Consider the following 20,453-nt stretch of genomic DNA (forward strand, 5'->3'; position numbering starts at 1 on the left):
GAAAGCAAACCAAGGTATCATTTAAAATGTCACATTCAATCCATTCAAGCTGTCACATAAAACCTTAGTTGCTCCATTGATCGATTGCCAGGGAGGATGGTAACAGGTATTTTTTGGATGTCAGACAGACAGCATCTCAGAAAACCTCAGAAGTGACAACTTAACAATGGGGGGCAAAAAAAAAATCCAGCAGCTTATTTTAATCATCACGTAAGCGAGTTCGCTGCTTTGCGATGCCTGTGGCAAAATCGCGGGGCAGGTGCGTGTCAGGTTGACTCCTCTCTTGTGGCAATGAGGTTGGGTTTTTTTTGAGATCAGTAGCTGCGCCGATGGGATGGAATGAAAGTCTGCGCTAGGGAGCGATGGTTTTTAGAGCCGTGATGGAGCGGTGACTATCACACCGGCTCCGTAGCTTATCGCCGTACGAACTGCGTTTGTATTTGCTACGGGTTTTCTGTTAGAGGATGTGGCCACAAATCAGAGGTTGGTGAGGAAAGGATTACTCTAACCTCTTTGATTAGAGAAAGTTAAGGGTGTGCCTGCGTCGACACCAGCTCAAGAGGTCTCCCTGTGAGCTGCTGCTCCTGGGGTGCCACAGTGGGGCTTCATGGGGCAGCAGGAGAACTCGTCCCCGTCCTGGGTGGGTAGGCAGCTGCTGAGAGGGTGCCTTAGCTGAGCGTAACGTGGTTTGTCCTGCACATTCCTGGTGAGACTCCAAACCTGGGGCAGATCATCGTCAGTGAGAGGCTTTTGTGCATGGATGGGGCTTGACTACAGGACGTTACTTGAGATACAACCAGATCTTGCTTTCCAGTGGAGGTGATCCTGTACCTGGAGGTAACAAACCACCGTCGTGTGTTGAGGTCTCTCCTGAGTGGGGTGGCAGAGACCCATCAGCCGTGGACAGGGAACTGATCCATGTCCTTAGCTCTCACAAGGTGTGGGCTTGGGCTCGCTGAAGTCACGGAATCCAGCGGCTTTTTTCAATCAATTTCCAGTGGGGTTTGGGCCAGACGCCATCAGTGGGTGCGTGCCTTGGTGAAACAGAGCTGAGCCCACCAGAAGCAGCTACGAGGACAGAGGGGATGGCCAAGAGGTGAGCAGAGCCAAAAAGAAAAGCAAAGCATCGTCTTTATTACTTCACTGAAAGCTATTTTAGGCCTTTGACAGCAGCAAGCCATGGCTGTCTCTCTGTTTTGTTCTTGGGTGCAGCAAGGCTTGGCTGGGCAGGCAGGAGCTACAGCCCCACCGAGGTTTCCATTCCCCTGCCGGCAGCCCGGGCTAGCGGCGCCTTTATCTGCACAGGAAGGCTGAGCCGGCGCCTCTCAGGTCTCCGCCTTGAGCTGGTGGAAACGCAGATACGGAAAACCCACCGCTTAAATAGTCACGGCCTCCCTTGCCTTCAGATAACTCCTGTGCTGATGAGAGAGTTAATGAGCCATTAGAGGCGGTGGGAGAGCCAGGGCGGGCAGGAAAGCACACCTGCAGGCTCCCTTTCAAGGGGCTGACTTTATCGGGAGGGCCACGGCCACGGCAGGCGCGCAGCTGGGCGGGCAGGAACCGGGAGATGCAGTGGTGGTCTCTACGGTTAGTGTAGAAACCTGCCTGGGGAGAGCTTCCTGAAACTTTCTTCTTCGCCGTTTGCGAGGGCTTCTCTGACAGATGTGTCGCGCAGAGAGCGTCGTGGAGCTCTCGCCATGGGTAGTCATTTAAGCAAGCAGTAAAAGTTGTTTCCCCGTGGAACGAAATTTCCTTGGGTGTGAGTTGAGCGAGTCTGTAAGCACGGATCCGTGCAGCCTGAGAAGTGGAGGGTCTTTTTAAAAAAAAAATTAAAGATCAGCAATCGTTCTGATACTCTAATGGATTGGGAAAATGCCTTGTAGAAATTTCATGTATCAAGACACCACCAAAAAAAAATCAACAACCTGATCACAAATAATTTATGGAAAAATAATAGCATAGTCAATACATTTTACAGCCCTTCACAATGAGCTATACAACCACTGCCAGCTTGCAAATACGGCTGAAGGCAGAATTTGGACCTCTGTGGTCTGTCTTCATTATCTTACCTGCATCAGTCGCCAAGAGCAAAAAAGTCACAAATGAGTTTGTGCTGGTACTAGGGTCTTCAGTGAAAACGGCTGAGACATCGAAGTCAAGTTCAAAGACAGAGGCAAACGGAGGGAATGAGTGCATTTGCTCAGCAAACACGACTTCTGTTTGAATTAAGGCATTAGCTTGGTGATTGGAAGATGAGGCCAGTGTCTTTCCTTGGCTGCCTGTGCTAGGGAACAAGGAGGCAAGCAAGATGCAGATCAGTGCCTCAAAATCGTTCTTTCCTGAGCTGAAATATTTTTAACATGCTCTTTTCGATTTTTTTTTTTTTTTAAGCCCACAACATATTTTAAATAGATTTCTAGGAACAGGGGCTTTTTCTGCCCTTTGCCATCGCCCATCTCAAATCAGGGCTGAGGTAGAAATACAATCACATGTGACAGGAGTAAGAGGATTATGATGCTTCAGTCGCAACCCTACAGAAACACCCTTTGCTTACGTGCTTGACTGCGTGGGCTTGAGGGAGGGCTGGTGGCCATTGACTTGGCTACCCTGGATGAGGACCAAGATTGCAAATACTGAGAAAAGAACCCTTTTCTTCTGGCTTTTTTGAAGGATCACTGTGCTATAGAATGTTCAATGCTGCACTCTGTACTTTACCCTCAGCAGACTTGTTATTTTGGCTCCTGACTACAAAGTCTGGCTTTTTCATTCAAGCTGTAATGTTTTTTCCCAAACCAGTCCAAGCTCTGGCACTTTTTCAGTTTAGGCTTAGAGCTGTCACATAGGTCAGACCTGTTGGAGTTGAAACCCTGGGACTCTTTGCATCAAGAGCTGGAGAATTACAGGGTCTAGCTGGGAAACACCTCATGCACTGGTATTTTCTTTTATTTTTGCCCTGGCTCCTTTACCTCTTCATTTTTAATTAGTGGCACATGCTGAAATGATAATTTAAATTCTTTTCAGAAATCAAAAGAATTCCCACTGACAACATTATTAAGTTATAATTACAGTGAAGAAAAAAGGTTAATAGGAATTTGAGCCAAATCTCTACTCTCCATTAAATGAGAACTTGACTGAACCTGTTTTCCCTTCATTTTGATAAGTTACTCTAGGTTTAAAGGGGTCCAGGATGCCTATACACCTGTGCAAAGGGCCACTGCAAGGCCAAATAGCCATTGGCAAGACCGCTTAGGTGGATCTGTCTCGGAATAGGTCTCACCTGGCAAATGTTCAAGACGGAATTTAACAGGCAGGTAGGACTTCTCTTGGACCTCTGAAAGAAAGATGTGTTATTTCAGATAGCAGGCAGAACACGGTCACATGGGGATGTTTGTGTGAGAAAGACATGTAGGAGGTGGCACTTGGTTGCAAAGGAAACTTAGCAAGTATTGGTGGGGGGAAAATTAATCAGGTTCCTGGGCTAAGGCGTTCAAACAAAGCCTCTTCCTTCTCATGCTGAGCACCACATGCATGCAGAAACATATGCAAATCAGCCTTAATCTACCCAGTGTTTTGCATTTTGAATGAAATGAGAGGAAAAAGAAACATTTTCCTCTGTATTAGCTTTAAGCGTGGCCATCAACAAGACAATTATTGCAATGGTTTTGCACGTTAAAAATGGGTTTTAAAGCAACTGAAGGTAGAGGGGGCAAAAGCCCCAGTCCTTATGCTGGGCACCTGCAGGTGAGCTTCCACGTTTCCCAGCACTGCTCCGCACCAGGTGCGAGGTAATGATCTGGGTAAGCTCCGCCACGCTGGGTGCAGTTACAGCTGGAGCCCTACAAAGCAAGAGCTTTGCCTCGAAGACCTGTTGTAAACTTGGTATTTCTTTTTCCTTTTTTTTTTTTTTCTCTCTTTTCAGCTGTAATGCATTGCTTAAGCTGTGGCATGCCTCAAAGGCAGCCCTTTCCCTCTTCCCAAGTTGCACACCATCGAGTCCCGCCGTCCTCCCTCGCGTCTTGCACAAGCGTTTTTGTGGCGTGAGCCCGCAGCCTTTGCACAGGCAAGGGCTCCCGCAGACTTCCCCTTCCCTGTAAGCCGTGCCCAGTGCCAGGGTCCTGCCTGTGGTAATGGCTCCGAAACTACCTCGGGGCTGGCTCTCCTCTGACCCCCCTGCATTCGGGGAGAGCCTGAACTGCACGTCGGGAATAGCTGGGAAACAGGCAACACTTGGAGGGGGCTGCCGCAAGCGACAGTCCCTTCTCGCGCTGAAAGCCGAAAGCACACGAGAAGGGACCTTGCAGAGGGTGAAAAAGGCCTTTTTGATCCTCCTCTGCTGTGTGCTGCTTGGTGTGAGGGCCAGCGTGTGGCTTCAGCTGGGAGGACCAGGCGGGCTGCTGGGGAAGGAGTAAAAAGGACTGGAAGGCACCTTTGGGGGCTCTCAGCCCATATATGGCTCCACACGCTTGGAAATAGGAATTAACTTCCTTCACGGAGCTAAAGTCTGCTGTCAGGAATACCACTCTGATTCTGAAGCGCTTGCATCAACTTAAATTTCAGCAAACCATTTATTTTCAAGGTGCTAAATAACACACAGTTTTTTCCTGGCAGATTGCATCTTTTCTCTCTTTTTTTCATTTCACTGGCAATTGCTTCTACTCTCTAGCACAGCAAAGCTGAGTGTCCTCTGTGCTTGTGCTGCACGAGGCTCCGCAGGTCTGCCCAGTTACCTGCCGCGCAGCGTAACGCACCAGCTTTCAAAGTACATTCTCACCTCTGGTTTCTTAAGACATGCGTGAAAAAATCCGTTCTACAGAACAGGAACTCCAGAATATTTTGCTCTTATTCAGTTGGTTCCTGATCCGATGGTCTTAGACGAAGAAAAATCATCCAGTATTCTGGGAGAAGAGCCGTTTTGCACAAAAGGTGCAGTAAAGCCTCCCACCAGCTGAAGCTGACCTGGACTTTGGTGTCACTGGAGATGAGGCCACAACATGCTAAGTGCTTACTGTTTTGTGCTGTGCTCTTTCCACTTCCTTAACAATCAAGGAGAACCGAGGATATTGAGGCTACCTATGGTGTGCAAAACTATTCCTTACTTATCTAAGTGTGCTGGAAAAAAAAACCTTCTTGGCTTGATTGTTGCCTGTAACAACACCACCAAAACACTAAAGACAAACAAGATTAGGAGACCATGCAGGTTTAAGTAAAAAAGAACACACTTTATTTATCTACAAGGCAGTACATTGTCGTATAAAAAATTAAGTGCAGATGAAGCTGCACCAAATGCTATTAAGGCAGCAAAGTCAGAGGCTGTTATAAAAAAAAAACAAACAATAAAAAAATAAAATAAAATCAGTGTTTTGCCATATCGATAAAGATTTGGTATGGCAGTACAAAGAACCATATATTTCTAAGAACCTGATTCGGTACACAAGACCCAAGTTAGGGAACAATTAGCTAGACATGGAACAAAACAGACAACATGAACAAGACAGTGTTCTCCCAAACATATGAAGGTGCAATGCATGCTGTTACAAACCAATGAGAAACAAAACAACACATCCAGACAAAAAAAAAAAATCTCCCAGGAACAGTGTTCAAAAATATTGCTTATAAAAAAAGGGGGAAAAAATATAAATGATGTAAAAAAAGTTAAAATAAAAAGGTCTGAAATGCTAGTGCATAGTCAATTAGCTAACATCAACATTTGTTTTCTTTCCATATAAAGCTCTACTGCTCCTTTTACACTAGCAGCATGTCTACACGCTAAGGTCTGTAGCAGCAAAACACAGTATTCATTTGGCATTTACAAAATTAAATTACTGAATAAAAATATAATTTTTCTCATAAATCTATGTTTCATACAGTAATATTTTTTAAAGCAAGCTAATTACCCCCCCCCCCAAACAGAAACACACAATGTATAATGGTCTAGAACCATAACAGAATGAAAGAGTATTTCAAGAGGCATGGATGTTTGAGCATTCACCATCTTGATCAGTTTTCCCCCTTCGCACAGACTAGCGTTTGTAGTAATGCTTTTCACTTCAGTATTTTACACCAATGCATTTTTGTTCAGTGATTTAAAATATATGTTTGAGTACCTGCTCTTTTATCATTAAAAAAAAAAATTAAAAAAAGAAACGAACAAAACCCCGCCCCTGGCTAGCGCATCACTGAAATAACAATACTGGTGTATCAGGTCTGCTTGATCTCAAAAAGTACAAAAAAATTACCTTTTATTGTAAGTCTGCACTTAAGATCATTAATTACTGATTCAAATGTAATACCTAATAATTTAGGCAAGTATCACTTATTAAAAACAAAACAAAACAAATCCTCTTAAGTTGGGTGAAATCCAACAAGAATATATATGCTGAGTGACTAAATGCACTTTGTGCTGCTCCCAACTGTTGTACCACAACAAAGATAGGCTCTTCTCCCATTCACGAAAAGTCTCCAAGCAGAGGAACAGGAATTTCCCCGCAGAGGTGAAGTGTTCTCAAAACCATAATGCTTCTCTGTCCGGCGACCCTTTCACATCACCAGAGCCCGGGTGGGGAAGGCGGCCATGTACTTGCGTGCCTGGTCCGTCAGGGCCATCTGATCCTCGATCTTCCCGCAGGACGCTGACTCCCAGGCGTTGTTCAGATGCTAAATTAGAAGCAGGCAGAGAGATTTGGGGTGATTTACTTGTAGCCTCAGCTGAAGCCGGGCCCGCTCGCCGCTAATTGTTGCATGAACACGCAGTAGGACGTTGTCCCATCTCCAAAGAAATTGAAATCTCAACACAAGAGGCAAAAAAATATCACCCCCCCACTTCTCAGCCAGTGACCGGAGGGGTGGGCAGACCAGAAGACCTGCAGAAGGGCAAACCACAAGGGCCAAGATGGAAACCTCCCCGGTGTCTTCTCTACGAGGCCATATCTATAGCCTTACCTTTAATCTTTCCTTTCCATGAAAAGCCTAAAACCAGAATTTACTTGCAGGTGGACTTCACGGGCAACAGGGCGCAGGCAGGTTAAAGCCCAGTTACCATGCTCAGTGCTATCACCACGCACAAACGCCTGCCCAGCTTTCACTCCAGAACTTTCACTCAGCTCTGCCCCTGCGTTCCCTGGATGAACCTGACAACCCTGGCAGCCCGACCACAGCCGACAAAAAGTCCCGCGCTCGAAGCTGCTTCCACCTGCGCGCAGCGATTAGCACGTGCCCATTAGCAGAGCTCCTCCGGCGAAGGAGAGGAGAGGAGAGGGTGGCGGGGGAACGACTCTCGGCAGAAACAGCATTTTAATTATCGCGTGAGCCATTTCACTTCTTGTGGTATTTATGGAGGTTACAGACACCATTTAGGATAATGTTAAAGTGAGATAAACATATCTGCAGAGGGTTGCGCGCGCTGTATTTATTTACTCACTACACATGCAAGATGTTTCTCATTGCCTTGAGCCAAAAACGGTAATGAAATTTCAAAGCTCCTGCAATTTACCAGTATACACACACATTTACACTTCTTTTTTTTTTCTGTTGAACTCTTTCACTTACTCAGTGTGTCTGCCTTTCCATGTCAAGATACTCACTAAGCCCTGAAAAAACCCTCTATTATTATATGGAGCTAGTTGCATGAATTCCAACCCTGCATTCCAAAAATGCACACACCTGTGCTTAACAGAAAGCTGCCTGCCAGCAAGGAGATACCCGTACTCTTAAAGACTGAGAAGGTCTATGCCCAAGACCCACCAATAAAGACAAGTCAGGAGAAACCCTTCCCTATTCTCCTCTGCTTCCAACAAGGATCACCTTTGCAGCTCCAGAGAGATCACCTTTGCATTGCCCAAAGAGATGGCTAAAGCCTTCCCAATGTCTATAACAGTGGGCGAAGCATAATTTAGTGGACTACAAACCACCTGCTAAGAGCAGAACTGTCCCAGCGTGCCCACGGCTCTTCACGCTGCTCCTTCTAGTTGCTAACTGTGCAAGAGGATCCTTATATTATTCTCTGGCCTAAATGTTTAGAGAATGCTCTTCTGCCTGTAAACAGTGTTATCTGAGACATACGGATGGTAAAGGCTGGGCAACATATGAAATACAGATAATTTCTCATAACATGCCCTAATCAGGGCACTGGTACAAACACTGGGACTGACATTCTCTGCCTCAGAGGACTTAGAGTCTAAAAAGGACAAAATCAATGGATAAGTGAGCAGTGTGGCCAAGATCAGGGCAAGCACCTTAATCCTCTGTAAACTTCTGCTGGGCTTCCCTAGACATAGCTTTCTCTTCTCTGTAGACAAATTCCAAATGTTGTCTCTGCTCCTGACGCCTTTTTGCAGGCAAAACTCCTGCTGAGCTTCAGCGGGAGTTCCCTGGGTGAAGGAGAACCAGGTCAGACCTCAAATCATTACGTTTCTGCAGCTTTTTGTGGGAAAGCCGCATCTGTGAAGCGAACAAGCTTGCCATACACCTCTTTTCTAGAGTGCTTCAACCTGTGTTGTGCTTCAACCTGTGCTGTGGTTCAGCCTAGGGCACATGCCACAGCCAAAAAGCAGGTGTGACATACTTTCTGCATGCCGCAGACACGCATGCGACATGCCACAGATTCTTTTATGTTTTGGTTAAACAGCTTCCAGGGTGACTTTTTCAAAGGCACCGACATCAGCTGGGAACCTACAGCCTCCTGTTGATCCTCAGTGGGAGGATCAGGCACCTGTGAATATTTTACCCTATTATTTTAGAGGTATTTGCATCAGGGACCAATTTAATGCCTGGTAAAATCCCATCGGATTTACTTAGAAGTCAGATTTGGTCTGTACACCTCAAAAGCAGTTGGTACTTCCAGAATATCCATCACTTCAAAGTACAAAAATAGGTGTCCAGCTGGTATTTCCTCATGATCTCCCAAAGCTCAAATGCACTGCTCTAGAAAAGTGAGGTCCGCAGTCCCCTATATAAGTGAAAACAGGTAAGGAAAAGTCCATCTGTCACAGCACGTCAACTTTTAAAAAACAGAAGTAACATCAGGCAAGGAGTGTCCCGAATTCATAAATTAGGCTTAATTGTTGGTATCTACACTGAGCTCTTTGTATAACAGCCATGCGCTTAGAAAAGAGAAAATAATAAATCTGTATCCTGATATCTCCAACATCTCAGCAGGCTCCTACATGTCACTCATTCCACTGGAAGCCTGGTCTTCGTTTAACCTGACGTCAGAGCAGCAGAAGCTGCTCAGGCAGGCAGCAACCCTCCGTCCTCCCTCCGGGCTCGGCTGCTCCAGAGCCCCAGGGAAGCAGCGGGCAGCAAACACGGCAAGCGGCAGGAGGATGAGCCAGACCTCTGACTTCAACCCGCTTGAAATCACTCACCCAAGTTTTGCCTTAGAGACAGCGAGAGAGTCTACTCCACAGAGTTTTGACCCTTGTATTGTTTTCTCAGAAACACATTACGCTATTTTTTGCCTCCTGGGACAATTTATAAAAAGTGACTAACTTTGCAGTCTCACTGACGGTGGTGAGAGCTTTGCTCCAGGAAAGAATGCAGAATTTAACCCAAAGTAGTGTATTTACTGAAGGAGTATATTTACTAAGACAGTTTTCAGTTCTCTGCTGGGGAACTCAGATAAAGTGGGTATTTTTAATACACGTTTTCTGTCTGAAGCCTTGGCTCCCAGCAGCCACCACCAAACAAAGCACAACGCCGCTGCCTCGCCAGCCCTGCCGCGCAGCGCCGGAGGCACGTGTGAAAGTCATCCCGACGCGAGAAGTTTTACTTCCCTCCTTGGCAGGGAGCGCTGGGTGCCATGACCCAGGCAGAGAAGAGCCTCGCCGGCCCTGGGCACGCACAGAGCACGGGATCCCTCAGTAAACAGGGAAAAGCACAACCCTCCTTCCACGCCGGCACCGCAGCGAGTACTGGCAGGGCTCCGTCACGGGACAGCGGCAGCGCCCCGCAGAACGCAGCGCTTGGCAAACGTACCGAAAGAGGAGAGAGCCAGGCAGAAAGCCAGGGGCATGCAGGGAAATGGCACGGAAGGCAAAGTCAGACCACCCCTTTTGTAGAATGCCCACTGCATCTCCCCTATCACATTTAGAAGTCCAGCTCTGCAAAACGATGGATGGAAACACAAAAGCTTTGGAACTAGAAGCCGAAAGGCTTGACCCAAAACCCACCTAAATTGATGGGCATGTTTTCAATGACTCAGTGGAGTCATTCTACTTAAATTCAGCCATCTAAGAGTGAGGTGTTCATTTTGGCACCTAAATCCCTAGCCAGTTGGGAAAGAAAGGGATTTCTGCAGTACAATTCATTCCACAGATTTATTTTTTTTTTATTGCCTCAAAGAGCAGGAGACTACTCCTAGTTTTACTGTCAATTAAAAGAATTTAAGTTTTTTCAGCTGTATTTTTCTCTTCCACACACAGCAGTTTTCTCTCTTTAAGTTAAAACAGAGTGTGGAGGGGAGAAGAAGGTATGCCACTACGAGTTCCCATAGGATAAAATTACAGACCCATGGTACGATTCCAGCTATGTCATTCTCCTTGGCTCATTTTTTTTTTAACCTCAGTAATCCTACCAGCACATCCTTCTGCTGGCAGCAAAACTACCTCACTTATCCTGTAACGTGCCTTCAACTGCCCTCAGGCAGATGCGAACTGTAAACAAACTGTCAAAGCTGTAACTGGGATATCCAGTTAAAGCACTTTAAATAAAAACTTGGACCATCTAGAGAAAACAGACCAGAGTAAGGAAAGAAAAGACTGTGGAAAGGTGCTTTTCTAACAGAACTAGTCCTTCTGCACTGGGAGCCTGGACCGCCTTTTCATGTGCTGTCTGCATAGATTAAGAAAGCTCCTGCGTTACGACACCCTGCATGCTAGCAGCGCATGCCAAAACCAAATGCTGCAGTCCTGCAGTACCAAGCTCCCAAACTGATGGAAGTGTAGTAAAAATCTTTGGGCAAAGAACCGTGTTACAAGACAGATTTTAAATCTCTGCTATGCTGGCAGGTATCTTCAGCAACTCCAGCACAGTTACTGGTGTTACATACATTCCCATTAATTTAGACAAGTTGTGCTGGCATTTAAAACCAAAACAAGCCAAAACGTTTAAATTATTTAGAAGGCTCAGGCTATTAGAAGGTATCTTATCCTGTTTCTCCACTGCGAGAAGCTGGATATCTTGCCGATTTTCCCTTAGATTTCATTGTATTGATAATTCGCAGAACATGCCACTGAAAAGAAAGCTTGCAACAGAAATGCAGTACTCCTTTCGAAACAGTAAAGCAATCCTTAAAAAAGCCATTTCCTAGCAGAATACAATGCATATCACATAGAATAGTATGGCTTTCTATTCTGTAAGGACACAGAACCAAAAGAAGCCCTTTTACTTCTCAAGACCAGACAATAAAGACTAATTAAAAACTCAAGGACCATAAATGAATTCTACTTCATTTGCTAAGGCAGAGCACTATTTCTGCTCGTGTTGCTAGTTCTTCTCTGGGACATGGGACGGCCTTCTCAGAAACTCTGGGGCTTCCCTAGCTGCTCAGAAGTACAGCTTGCTAAATCCGAGAGTAAGATGGTCCAATTTTTCAGCTTTTGTTATAAGTCTGATACCAGTGCTAGAAAGAGCTGTTTGGTGGCACTTTTAAGGGCTTAACCCTGAAGTCAAACCCTCAGACAAAACTCCTGTTTGAGATATATGAGTTTTCCAAGTAAAATTAAGGGAGGAGATACAGAAATGGGCTAAGCACCTGCAACTCAGATCAGGATATTCAGTCCCTTTCTAGTTTTGTCCTTAAGCTTTTTTTTTTTATTTTATTCGCAGATCAGAACACATTGCTGCAGGGGCTGATAGTCTTTTTCTTTTCTTTCACTTTTCTTCTTTCTGAGAGACCACTCCCTGCTCGGGGCAGCTGTAACTCCTGATCTGTTCACAACCTAAATTCTGCTGCCCTGGGAGGAAACGTGATGGCTGATCTGCTGTTAACTTCCACCTCCTTTTGCCTCGCTCAACTGTGCCAAGCACAGCCCCTGTACACATCAGGCACTGGTGAGAGAAGTGACATTGCAAGTGAGGGAAACTCCCCTTGCTCTGCAAATCTTACACCTCTCTGGACTTGAGCACAGCGTTGCTTCTCCCCCTCCCTTGATTAAACAGAGTATGAGATTTTGGGATCTTCTGGCCCCAAAAAAGCCATGGAGGAAAACCAGAGAAAGTCTGCTGCTGCAGAAGAACGTGCTGCCTCTCCTATACATTTGTCTGACAACTGGCTGCAAATGAAATTCCACATTTCACTTTTTAAGCATAGATAATTAAGGTTAACGACAGAGCACACTCCTGAAAAGGTTAACAAAGTAACTGCTTTAAAATCCCTTAAACTTACTCTTTAAAGAAAATGGTTACATAAACCGCTGAAAGTCAGGAAACTCGAGCTGAAACGTGTCAGTCTGTGGTTAAAAAATGGAAAGTGACAGGAGCTAGGGGTTGAAGAACATTCTCTTTAGCTTGCAGGGCTTCTACCGTGTGTTGTTTCCTTTGTTACTGGGGGAAGAAGATATCAAAGCAGCACTATTTTCTTAAAAGGTTCCATTTCATGGTGTCTTTTGATAGCCTGCAGGTTTGGGTGGATGGTCTATGATTCAGCCTACTTTTCTATCTGTTAAAGGGTCTATGTTAGGATAGTTTGCATTATGTACTGCTACTTGTTTGATTGGCTACAGAGCATAATGTGAAATAAACCATAACTTTTACACAGGAATAGCCAGAAACAGTTTTTACGTAACCCCTTAGGAGGCACTATTCAAGCAAATCCTCAGTACAGATCATGAGTCTGCCTCAATAAGGGCTTCGTATGTTATCCCAAATTCTTAACCCTTGGAAAAGTTCCTAGTAAGGCCAAAATCTCCCTACGGTGAAATTAAGTACTGTCTGAGTGGCAAAAACATAGTACGTAAAAATGTAGGTTGTAACTAACTCCTCCAAAATAGAGCAGAAGTATTTGAGATCCATGCCATGGAGCGTAAGAGTAATTCCACCCCAAGGCAACGCGTGGGTTTGGTGAGACATCTCCTGTTCCTGCCAGGAAGAGAATACCCAATGCACAACCATGAGATCTGCCACAACGGATAAAAAAGCTGGCTGAAACTTCATACCTTACCAGAAAGATCCTACACGCAGCTGCCTTTACATCCAGCATTTTACAGAGACTTAACCAGGGGATCAAATGAGGATGAAGCCCAAACTCTTCTTGGGTCTAAGGGGATTCTTTCTCCCATTGCATAGTGCAAAACTGATACCACCACATTCTCAGTGCAGTTATAAGCAGCTACCTGACCTCACATGCCAAATGATGCAACATGCTGTTCCTCCCTAAGTGACGGTGAATCATACATATATCATGCTGTCTGATATGGTCATCAGCCATTATCTACCAAGTTGTGTACTATCAGTCATATGTCCAAAATGCAGAAAAAATATCCTTAGAGATTGCTTTGAACATTTGTTACTCTCGTCTCCTTTGGAACGTAACAGCAAAACAATAAGTAGTCAGGCACTTTGGTGAGCCTATTGCTAGCCAAATATCTTTTTCTTTATGCAAATGCAGTGCAAATTATTAAGGCAAAGAAAAATACTGCGGGCTGGTAAGCATGCTACCTCCCTCTTACCTAAGTTCAAATTCAAAAGAAAATGGAATTTTAAGAACCAAGCATATTAAAAGCATATTGAAAAAAAAAATAAATCTAGTGTTCTCTTTCTGTCTCACTTCCCTCTCCATGCACACATCCCAAGGTGCAGAGAGTGCTATAATTCTTACTTGGACTGAAGTCAGTGACAATTTGCCTCAGTAAGAACAGTTGGATCAGGCCCAAAATATTACCAGCAGCAATGTAAACATATGCAGACACAATTAAATTTCACCCAGCTGCATTGCCTGGTGTTTCATGTCTTCCTGGAGGCACTCGATGGATTTAGTCCAGTGTCCGTATGTCCATCCATGTGTGTGTGTACGTGTATGTGGGCAATATACCAAATTATAAACTAGAAAGCATAAGAACACGCTAAAAACTGGTCTTGTACAAAATGCCACCAGTCAAAATCAAGCATAAACACTGACATTTTGAATTGCTTTGCGCCCTTTAGTCACGCTGTGCCCTCACACAGACGTCTGGCCCCACTGGCACAGAGGGGGAGAAGCATTAGGGCAGAGCAGCAGCAGTTTTGGGCATGAAAGGGAGCCAGGACCGCGTGTCCTGTCTGAGCTCTACGGGGCTAAACTCCCCTCCGACGTGAGGCCAGGCAGCCTTTCCAGGGATGAAGCAGATTCCCCCTTTTAACCATGACACTAAGTCCAATTCTGAGAGCACAGTGATCGTCAGGCAATACTGCACTGTTACAAAATGTCTGTATTTCACTGTGAAAAAGCTGTCTATGCCACTGTCACACACCTCTGCCCTCATTCTTCATTTAGGACCAACCGTATCCTGGGCTGCATCAAAAGAAGCGTGGCCAGCAGGTCGAGGAAGGTGATTCTGCCCCTCTACTCTGCTCTTATGAGACCCCCCCTAGAATACTGCATTCAGCTCTGGAGTCCCCAGCACAAGAAGGACATGAAGCTGCTGGAGCGGGTCCAGAGGAGGCCACGAAGATGATCCGAGGGCTGGAACGCCTCTGCTATGAAGACAGGCTGAGAGAGTTGGGGCTGTTCAGCCTGGAGAAGAGAAGGCTCCGGGGTGATCTTATAGCAGCTTTCCAGTACCTAAAGGGGCTACAGGAAAGCTGGAGAGGGACTTTTTACAAGGGCGTGTAGTGACAGGACAAGGGGCAATGGATTTAAACTGAAAGAGGGCAGATTTAGATTAGATATAAGGAAGAAATTTTTCACTCACAGGGTGGTGAGGCAGTGGAACAGATTGCCCAGAGAAGCTGTGGCTGCCCCATCCCTGGAAGTGTTCAAGGCCAGGCTGGATGAGGCTTTGGGCAAGCTGGTGTAGTGGAGGGTGTCCCTGCCCATGGCAGGGGGTTAGAACTAGATGATCTTTAAGGTCCCTTCCAACTCTAACCATTCTATGATTCTATGATTCTATGACTACGTCAGCTGAAACAATGTTCCTTCATCAGCAGAGAGAACAATTTTACATTCATACTGGTTCACCAAGAAGCTGCATACTAAATACTCATTTTGAGGCTTTTTACAACTGCTTTTTCTTTCAGTTCAACGCGTTTTAAACACTGAGATGAGTTGGGAAGTCATTTTTAACTCAGTTCCTACTTAAGGAAAAGCCCTCTTTATCCAAAGAATGAGAATACCTGACTTTTAACATGTAAAATTAAAGGCTTTTCCTGAGTGAGGACTGCGGAACGGGATCTAGTATGGCCCACCAATTGACTCGTGTAAACTTCCTGAACAAAACCAACATGAGTGAGGAGAGAAGGTTAAACAAGCCCTTTCATTTACAGCAGCTTGTAAAGAAATTATTTTTAGACAGCAGGAAACATAACACTGTCACGCCAAAGATCAAAAGATCCTATTTTACAGGCACCTCAGATGCTCCGTTTTTATTACACACAGAGTGCAGGCAACTACCACTAACAGGACAACCCGCAGCATGCTCTGTTTAGCTACCTGAAAATTTTGCCCTAAACTGACGGAGAAGCCTGGAGTTTGGCCAGGGGACGTGGCCAGGCATTGGCACGCCGGCAAGGCAGTGGGGCTGAGCTCACGGGCACCTGCAGCCTCCTCCCACTCGCCAGCCAGGGAGCTCCAGTGACCCACCCCACCAAAGCTGGAGCCCTGGGCCCCTTCGCCACGAGACGGTCTGAATCCAGTCCCCAAATAACTGCCCTAACCCAGGGGCAGTGGGGAGAGTGAGGATGTTCTGACCCTTCTCTTAGTTGTCTACCACGGTGCAGCTAAGAAACACGGGTCGTGAGAAAAAGCCCCTACGGAGACCCCCATGAAGGGGGAAGACACAGTCCCTGCTCTCCAAAGTTGCTTTTTATCAGATGATTCTGCAATGCAAAATATAAACCTACTCCATGGCAAACTGTGCCAAAGAGGGACATGTGTGAAATTTTAATAACTCGCTTTATAATGCCTGGCTAGAGATGCTTAATCAAAATCATGTTTTGTTCATTCCTTCCCACTGTAAATAACTCCTAATGTAAATTCTGGAAAAAGGGAGGAAAGAAAGGATTAGCCATGTGGACTGCCTGTCTGAAAGTCAGGAACTATGGAGTTCTAATTTCCTTTCTGATAGTGACTTACCCTGGGGAATGACACACTTTCCCTCCATTCGCCTGTGTGGAGAAGGGATATAAAATCACTTATTCATCTACCTCAAAAATACAGACTGTGGTGGAAGGATAATTGACCATTATCTACGCTGTGTTTCATTCTGTGCATGACTTCTGACTTTGGTGGGCTTTGGATCAGGCCCTATGTAGTAAGTAGCCAAGTACTTTAAAGTACAGCACATGTCCATGTTTGTGAAGACTTGGTACAACCATAAACATGTAAAACCCAGCCTCTCGTCTGGCTTACATTAAAACAGTCGCACACTTAATTTGGTTCAGACATCTCCAGATGCACAACTGGCCATAAGCATTACAAGGCCCCTTCAGACCACCATTTACAACCCCGTTTTTGGTGTGACCTCAGCCTGCGCTGAGGGAAAGGCTGTCCTGGTGCTTGGCTGGATGGGCAATACCAGCCACGACTGTGCCAGCCAGCTGGGCAGTGCCAGGGTCCCTCCTCTCATCCCACAGCCAGTGACAAGTTCTGGCCACCACCACCCCATTCAGCTCTCCTGCTCTCCAAAACAGCAAGAGACGCCTCCAAGAAGTCTATAGCAAAAAGCCTCTGGGCTGCATGAATGCTTGATTCTACCATCTTAACACTTAGTTACAATGCTCCACGCACGGGGCTTTTCCCTCTTTAGCTTCCTGGCACAGCTGCAGCCACCTCACACTCCACAGGTAAAGTGAGATCCTTGACCAGGTTCATCGGAACGTTTCATTTTTGCATACCCAAAACTTTAAATCAGTCTGTGAGAAAGCAATATATATATGTATTTTTATATACAAAGAGTATTTTTATCAAATAATAGTTACCTGCAGTGGACTAGCCAGTGGCCTGTTCCTAGGTACTGTAAATGTTTTGTGAAGACTACCATCCTCCTCAGACCCGGGCATCTTTAAAATGGAGCTGCTCAGAAGATTCTGAACAGGAAAAGAGAAAAAAAACGATTTTCAGTTACTCAAGAGAACAACCCGAATCCGAATGCATAAAAAGCAAACCCAGCCTGACTGCAAAGGGTGCAACACTGGGTACGGTCACAGAGTGCTCAGCCTGGGAGCAGACCTCAGCCTGAGGTCCCTGCGACTTGGCTTCGGAGGAGCATTGTCATGTGCAAAGGCTTTTCATCCAGTGAAACTCCCAAGTGCAAGGATATCAGTAACATTGCATAGTCCCGACGAAACAAAGGGAACCATGCTCACGCAAGGTCTCCTTTGCACAAAACAAAACAGACTCTCTCTTTCTTTTACCAGTTTTAACTCCGCAACCTAGTCATTTCTGTACACAGGTGCAGGCGTCCTCCAAGTGCAAAGACTGTGGGCTGCACAATGACTGCAACTTCTGCTACCTTCTATAGGCATTGCCGTGATCTAATTAGGACTGGGATTTTGCTTCTTATGCTCAATACAGGAAAACGATATGGAAATAATAAATATTGCCTACTTGTAAGGAAGGTCAGACAAAGTATTTTCCCTCTTGCATATAAGAACTGAACAGGGATGTACAACAGAAAAATCATTTGGTGGTGTGAAAACTTACACTTACTGGCACGTCTTCCACAGTAGATGCATGTGTAAAGAGCTGAGTGTTCAGGTTTTCTCCTTCCCAGTGATTTGAGCAAAAAAAATTTCCAGCTTTATCTGTTGGAGACTCCACCTGAAAGCAGGAAAAACACCATAATAAAAATCAGTACCTAACTGACCAGGAGATTTATCTGCCAGTTGCTTAATAAATTGAATAAATATTCTTCACAGCCATGCATAATGTACATTTACAGTTCTGTCTTTTACAGCACCCTTGCTCTTTGCAGAAAAAAAAAAAGAGTTCAAGGTTCTCAAAAAGATCCCCACCTAATAAAACTTTGAATACTTGCACTCAACGCTCTGTCAGTAGTCAGGAGTTTAATCCCCTAGAAAGGATTGAGAATATATGTATTTTTAGAACTTTAGTGACAAAGTAACATAAAGCAATGTCCTCAAATGTTCAGGTTTCTAAGTCACTCCATGGAGCTTGGTCCCTGTGGGGTTCTTCTATAGTTTTCACCAATATTAGAAAGATTCAATCCAAATTCCTGTCTTATTTTTTTTTTCTTTTGAAGTTTCAAACGAAAACTGCATTAGAACAGCCCAAGCAAACCCCTGCTGAAAACAGCAGAAAGACTTCTATGGAAATCAATGGGAGATGAATTAGGCATGCTTAGTATACTATATAGAACCGACACTAAGATCTTGGGGCTCACATGAAAGAAAAACAGACACAGCTATTTAACAGAAAAGGTATTGGTATAAGTTTCTCAGCAAAGAGTGCTGAATTAAATTGCCTCCGGTAAGTTTGAGATTTACCTCTTGTTTGATTTTCTTCAGCAAAGGGGGTCCACTTTCATGTAGGCCAGCCACTATTGCAGTTTCCTCCGACTCCTGCTTGATAACGTCCTGCAGATCTTCTACAAGATGAGTCGGAGTTTGAGGCTGAAAGGAAGAAACGTTTTATCCAAGTCCCAGAACATCTCTCTGCACTAATACCAAAGCAACTTTTATCATTGTTTCCTTCTTACCAGCATCTTCAAAGGACCATATTTGATTTCCTGAGCTGCAAGTGCATTTTTGAATGGAGTGGGTGTTCTTGGAGAGCTCTCTAATATCGACCTCTTGATTGCTGGAGTTCTGAAACTTTAAAAAGAGGGAGAAAAACTTTAAAGGAGCACGCTTGGAAATATTACCTCTTTACAGAAATACATGCCTACAGGCAGTGGCTGCTTTAAGACACAGACAAATATTTCCCTGCAATTCTGTAATCTATTTCGCTTTTCTGGCAAAACATCTGTTTAACTGTGATAAGGTAGAATGGCTTTATTTAAAAAAATGGTGATCTATATGCATGATTGTTCTGAAATAATAACCCACCTCCACAGTTATGCAGTGGAAGTCTTACTCCAAACTAAGAAAAATCTGAATATATTAGCAAATAACTGCAGGAAGCATACAGTGACCCAGCACTCTGGTTGTGTGCAAACCTGAAGAAATGAACCCTCGTGAATCCAACAAGACGTGCTAACAGACTTACACATGATTTTCCTTCTGAGCTTTGAAAGTCTGGTCCCTGTGGAACGGCGTGGTAACAGCCATCTTATGGCCACACACCGGTGTGGAGGTTAGCGCAGGGTTGTCCAGGTTCAGGTTTTCGTGATTGGATGAGGTGTTTAAGAACTGCAGGTTGAGAAAGGAAAAATCAACAGGAACAAGATTACGAAGCTGACTTTTAAAATCGACATTATTGAACAAAAGAAAAAGAAATTATTTCCTTTTTGTTGACAAAAGCGATTCTCCTGATGGTACGATGGGGGCAGGTGTATGTGAGGTACCTGACTATGTGGCAAAACAGTATTCAACAGTTTGGCTGGAGCATTCAGGAAGCCAAAATGAGCATTTTGAGAGAGGGAAGTTCTAAAGAAAATGACACTCGGTTATTAACACTCTCCACCACTTTACGAGACAAATCTTAAAAGCCCAGTTTGGATTTTCTGCAAATAAATTTTAATCCATTTTAAGAGCAGTATTCCCAAGTGAGAATTGGGTAAAAACAAGTAAGGGATGTTTCAGAAACAAGTCACAGGAAACGGGGCTAAATTCCACAAAGATTTATGTGGGGAATCTGGGCATTTCTAAGGAAGTAAATAAAATGTTTATGGCAGAAAAATAAATTTCCTATCATCTCTCTCAAAACAAAGTGCTCCATTTTCACAGCGTAAAATGAAAACTGCCACCTGTGATGGGCACGTAGAGTGTTTGGGAACAGAAATAGCTGACCGAAAAGGAGACAGCAGTATCAGTTTGGAGAAAATTGCTTGAGTTCTACTTAGTAAACTAAAATATTGCTTCCCTTTCTAGTGCCTACAAATCTGTGAGTGTAGTGGCATCCTTTTATTCTGACAGTGATTCACCTTATTACCTTCTAGGCTCAACTTGCATCAGATTAAAATACCCTTCAGAAAAATATGGCATGTAAGAAAACATGGATTTCACTGGATAAAAGCTATATGATTAAAATATCAAATAGGCAAGTGGAGATACAGTGGGAGATCATTACATGCAATCTTTTGCTATCCTTCATGAAATAGTGTTTCTCTGACTTCAAGGACTAAAGCCAAACCAAGGAAAAA

General features: G+C 44.6%; 1 protein-coding gene across 10 annotated transcripts in view; it reads right to left on the reverse strand.

Moving 5' to 3' along the window:
• Positions 1-5,916: 5,916 nt before the first annotated feature.
• Positions 5,917-20,453, reverse strand: part of MYB (MYB proto-oncogene, transcription factor) — a 28,530-nt gene continuing 13,993 nt past the window's right edge. For 9 of the 10 annotated variants that reach the window (XM_086632062.1, XM_086632059.1, XM_086632058.1 and 6 more), the window contains 6 exons: positions 19,358-19,500; positions 18,849-18,963; positions 18,637-18,762; positions 17,840-17,950; positions 17,110-17,217; positions 5,917-6,654 (listed from right to left, as the gene is read on the reverse strand). In XM_086632062.1, coding sequence (XP_086488188.1) covers positions 6,538-6,654; positions 17,110-17,217; positions 17,840-17,950; positions 18,637-18,762; positions 18,849-18,963; positions 19,358-19,500 — 720 coding nt within the window. In that variant the 3' untranslated portion in view covers positions 5,917-6,537. The remainder of the gene's footprint in view (positions 6,655-17,109; positions 17,218-17,839; positions 17,951-18,636; positions 18,763-18,848; positions 18,964-19,357; positions 19,501-20,453) is intronic. The other variant, XM_086632060.1, reaches the window with a different exon arrangement.

This window comes from Tauraco erythrolophus, chromosome 2, assembly GCF_009769465.1.
Source record: "Tauraco erythrolophus isolate bTauEry1 chromosome 2, bTauEry1.pri, whole genome shotgun sequence".
Taxonomy (NCBI): domain Eukaryota; kingdom Metazoa; phylum Chordata; class Aves; order Musophagiformes; family Musophagidae; genus Tauraco; species Tauraco erythrolophus.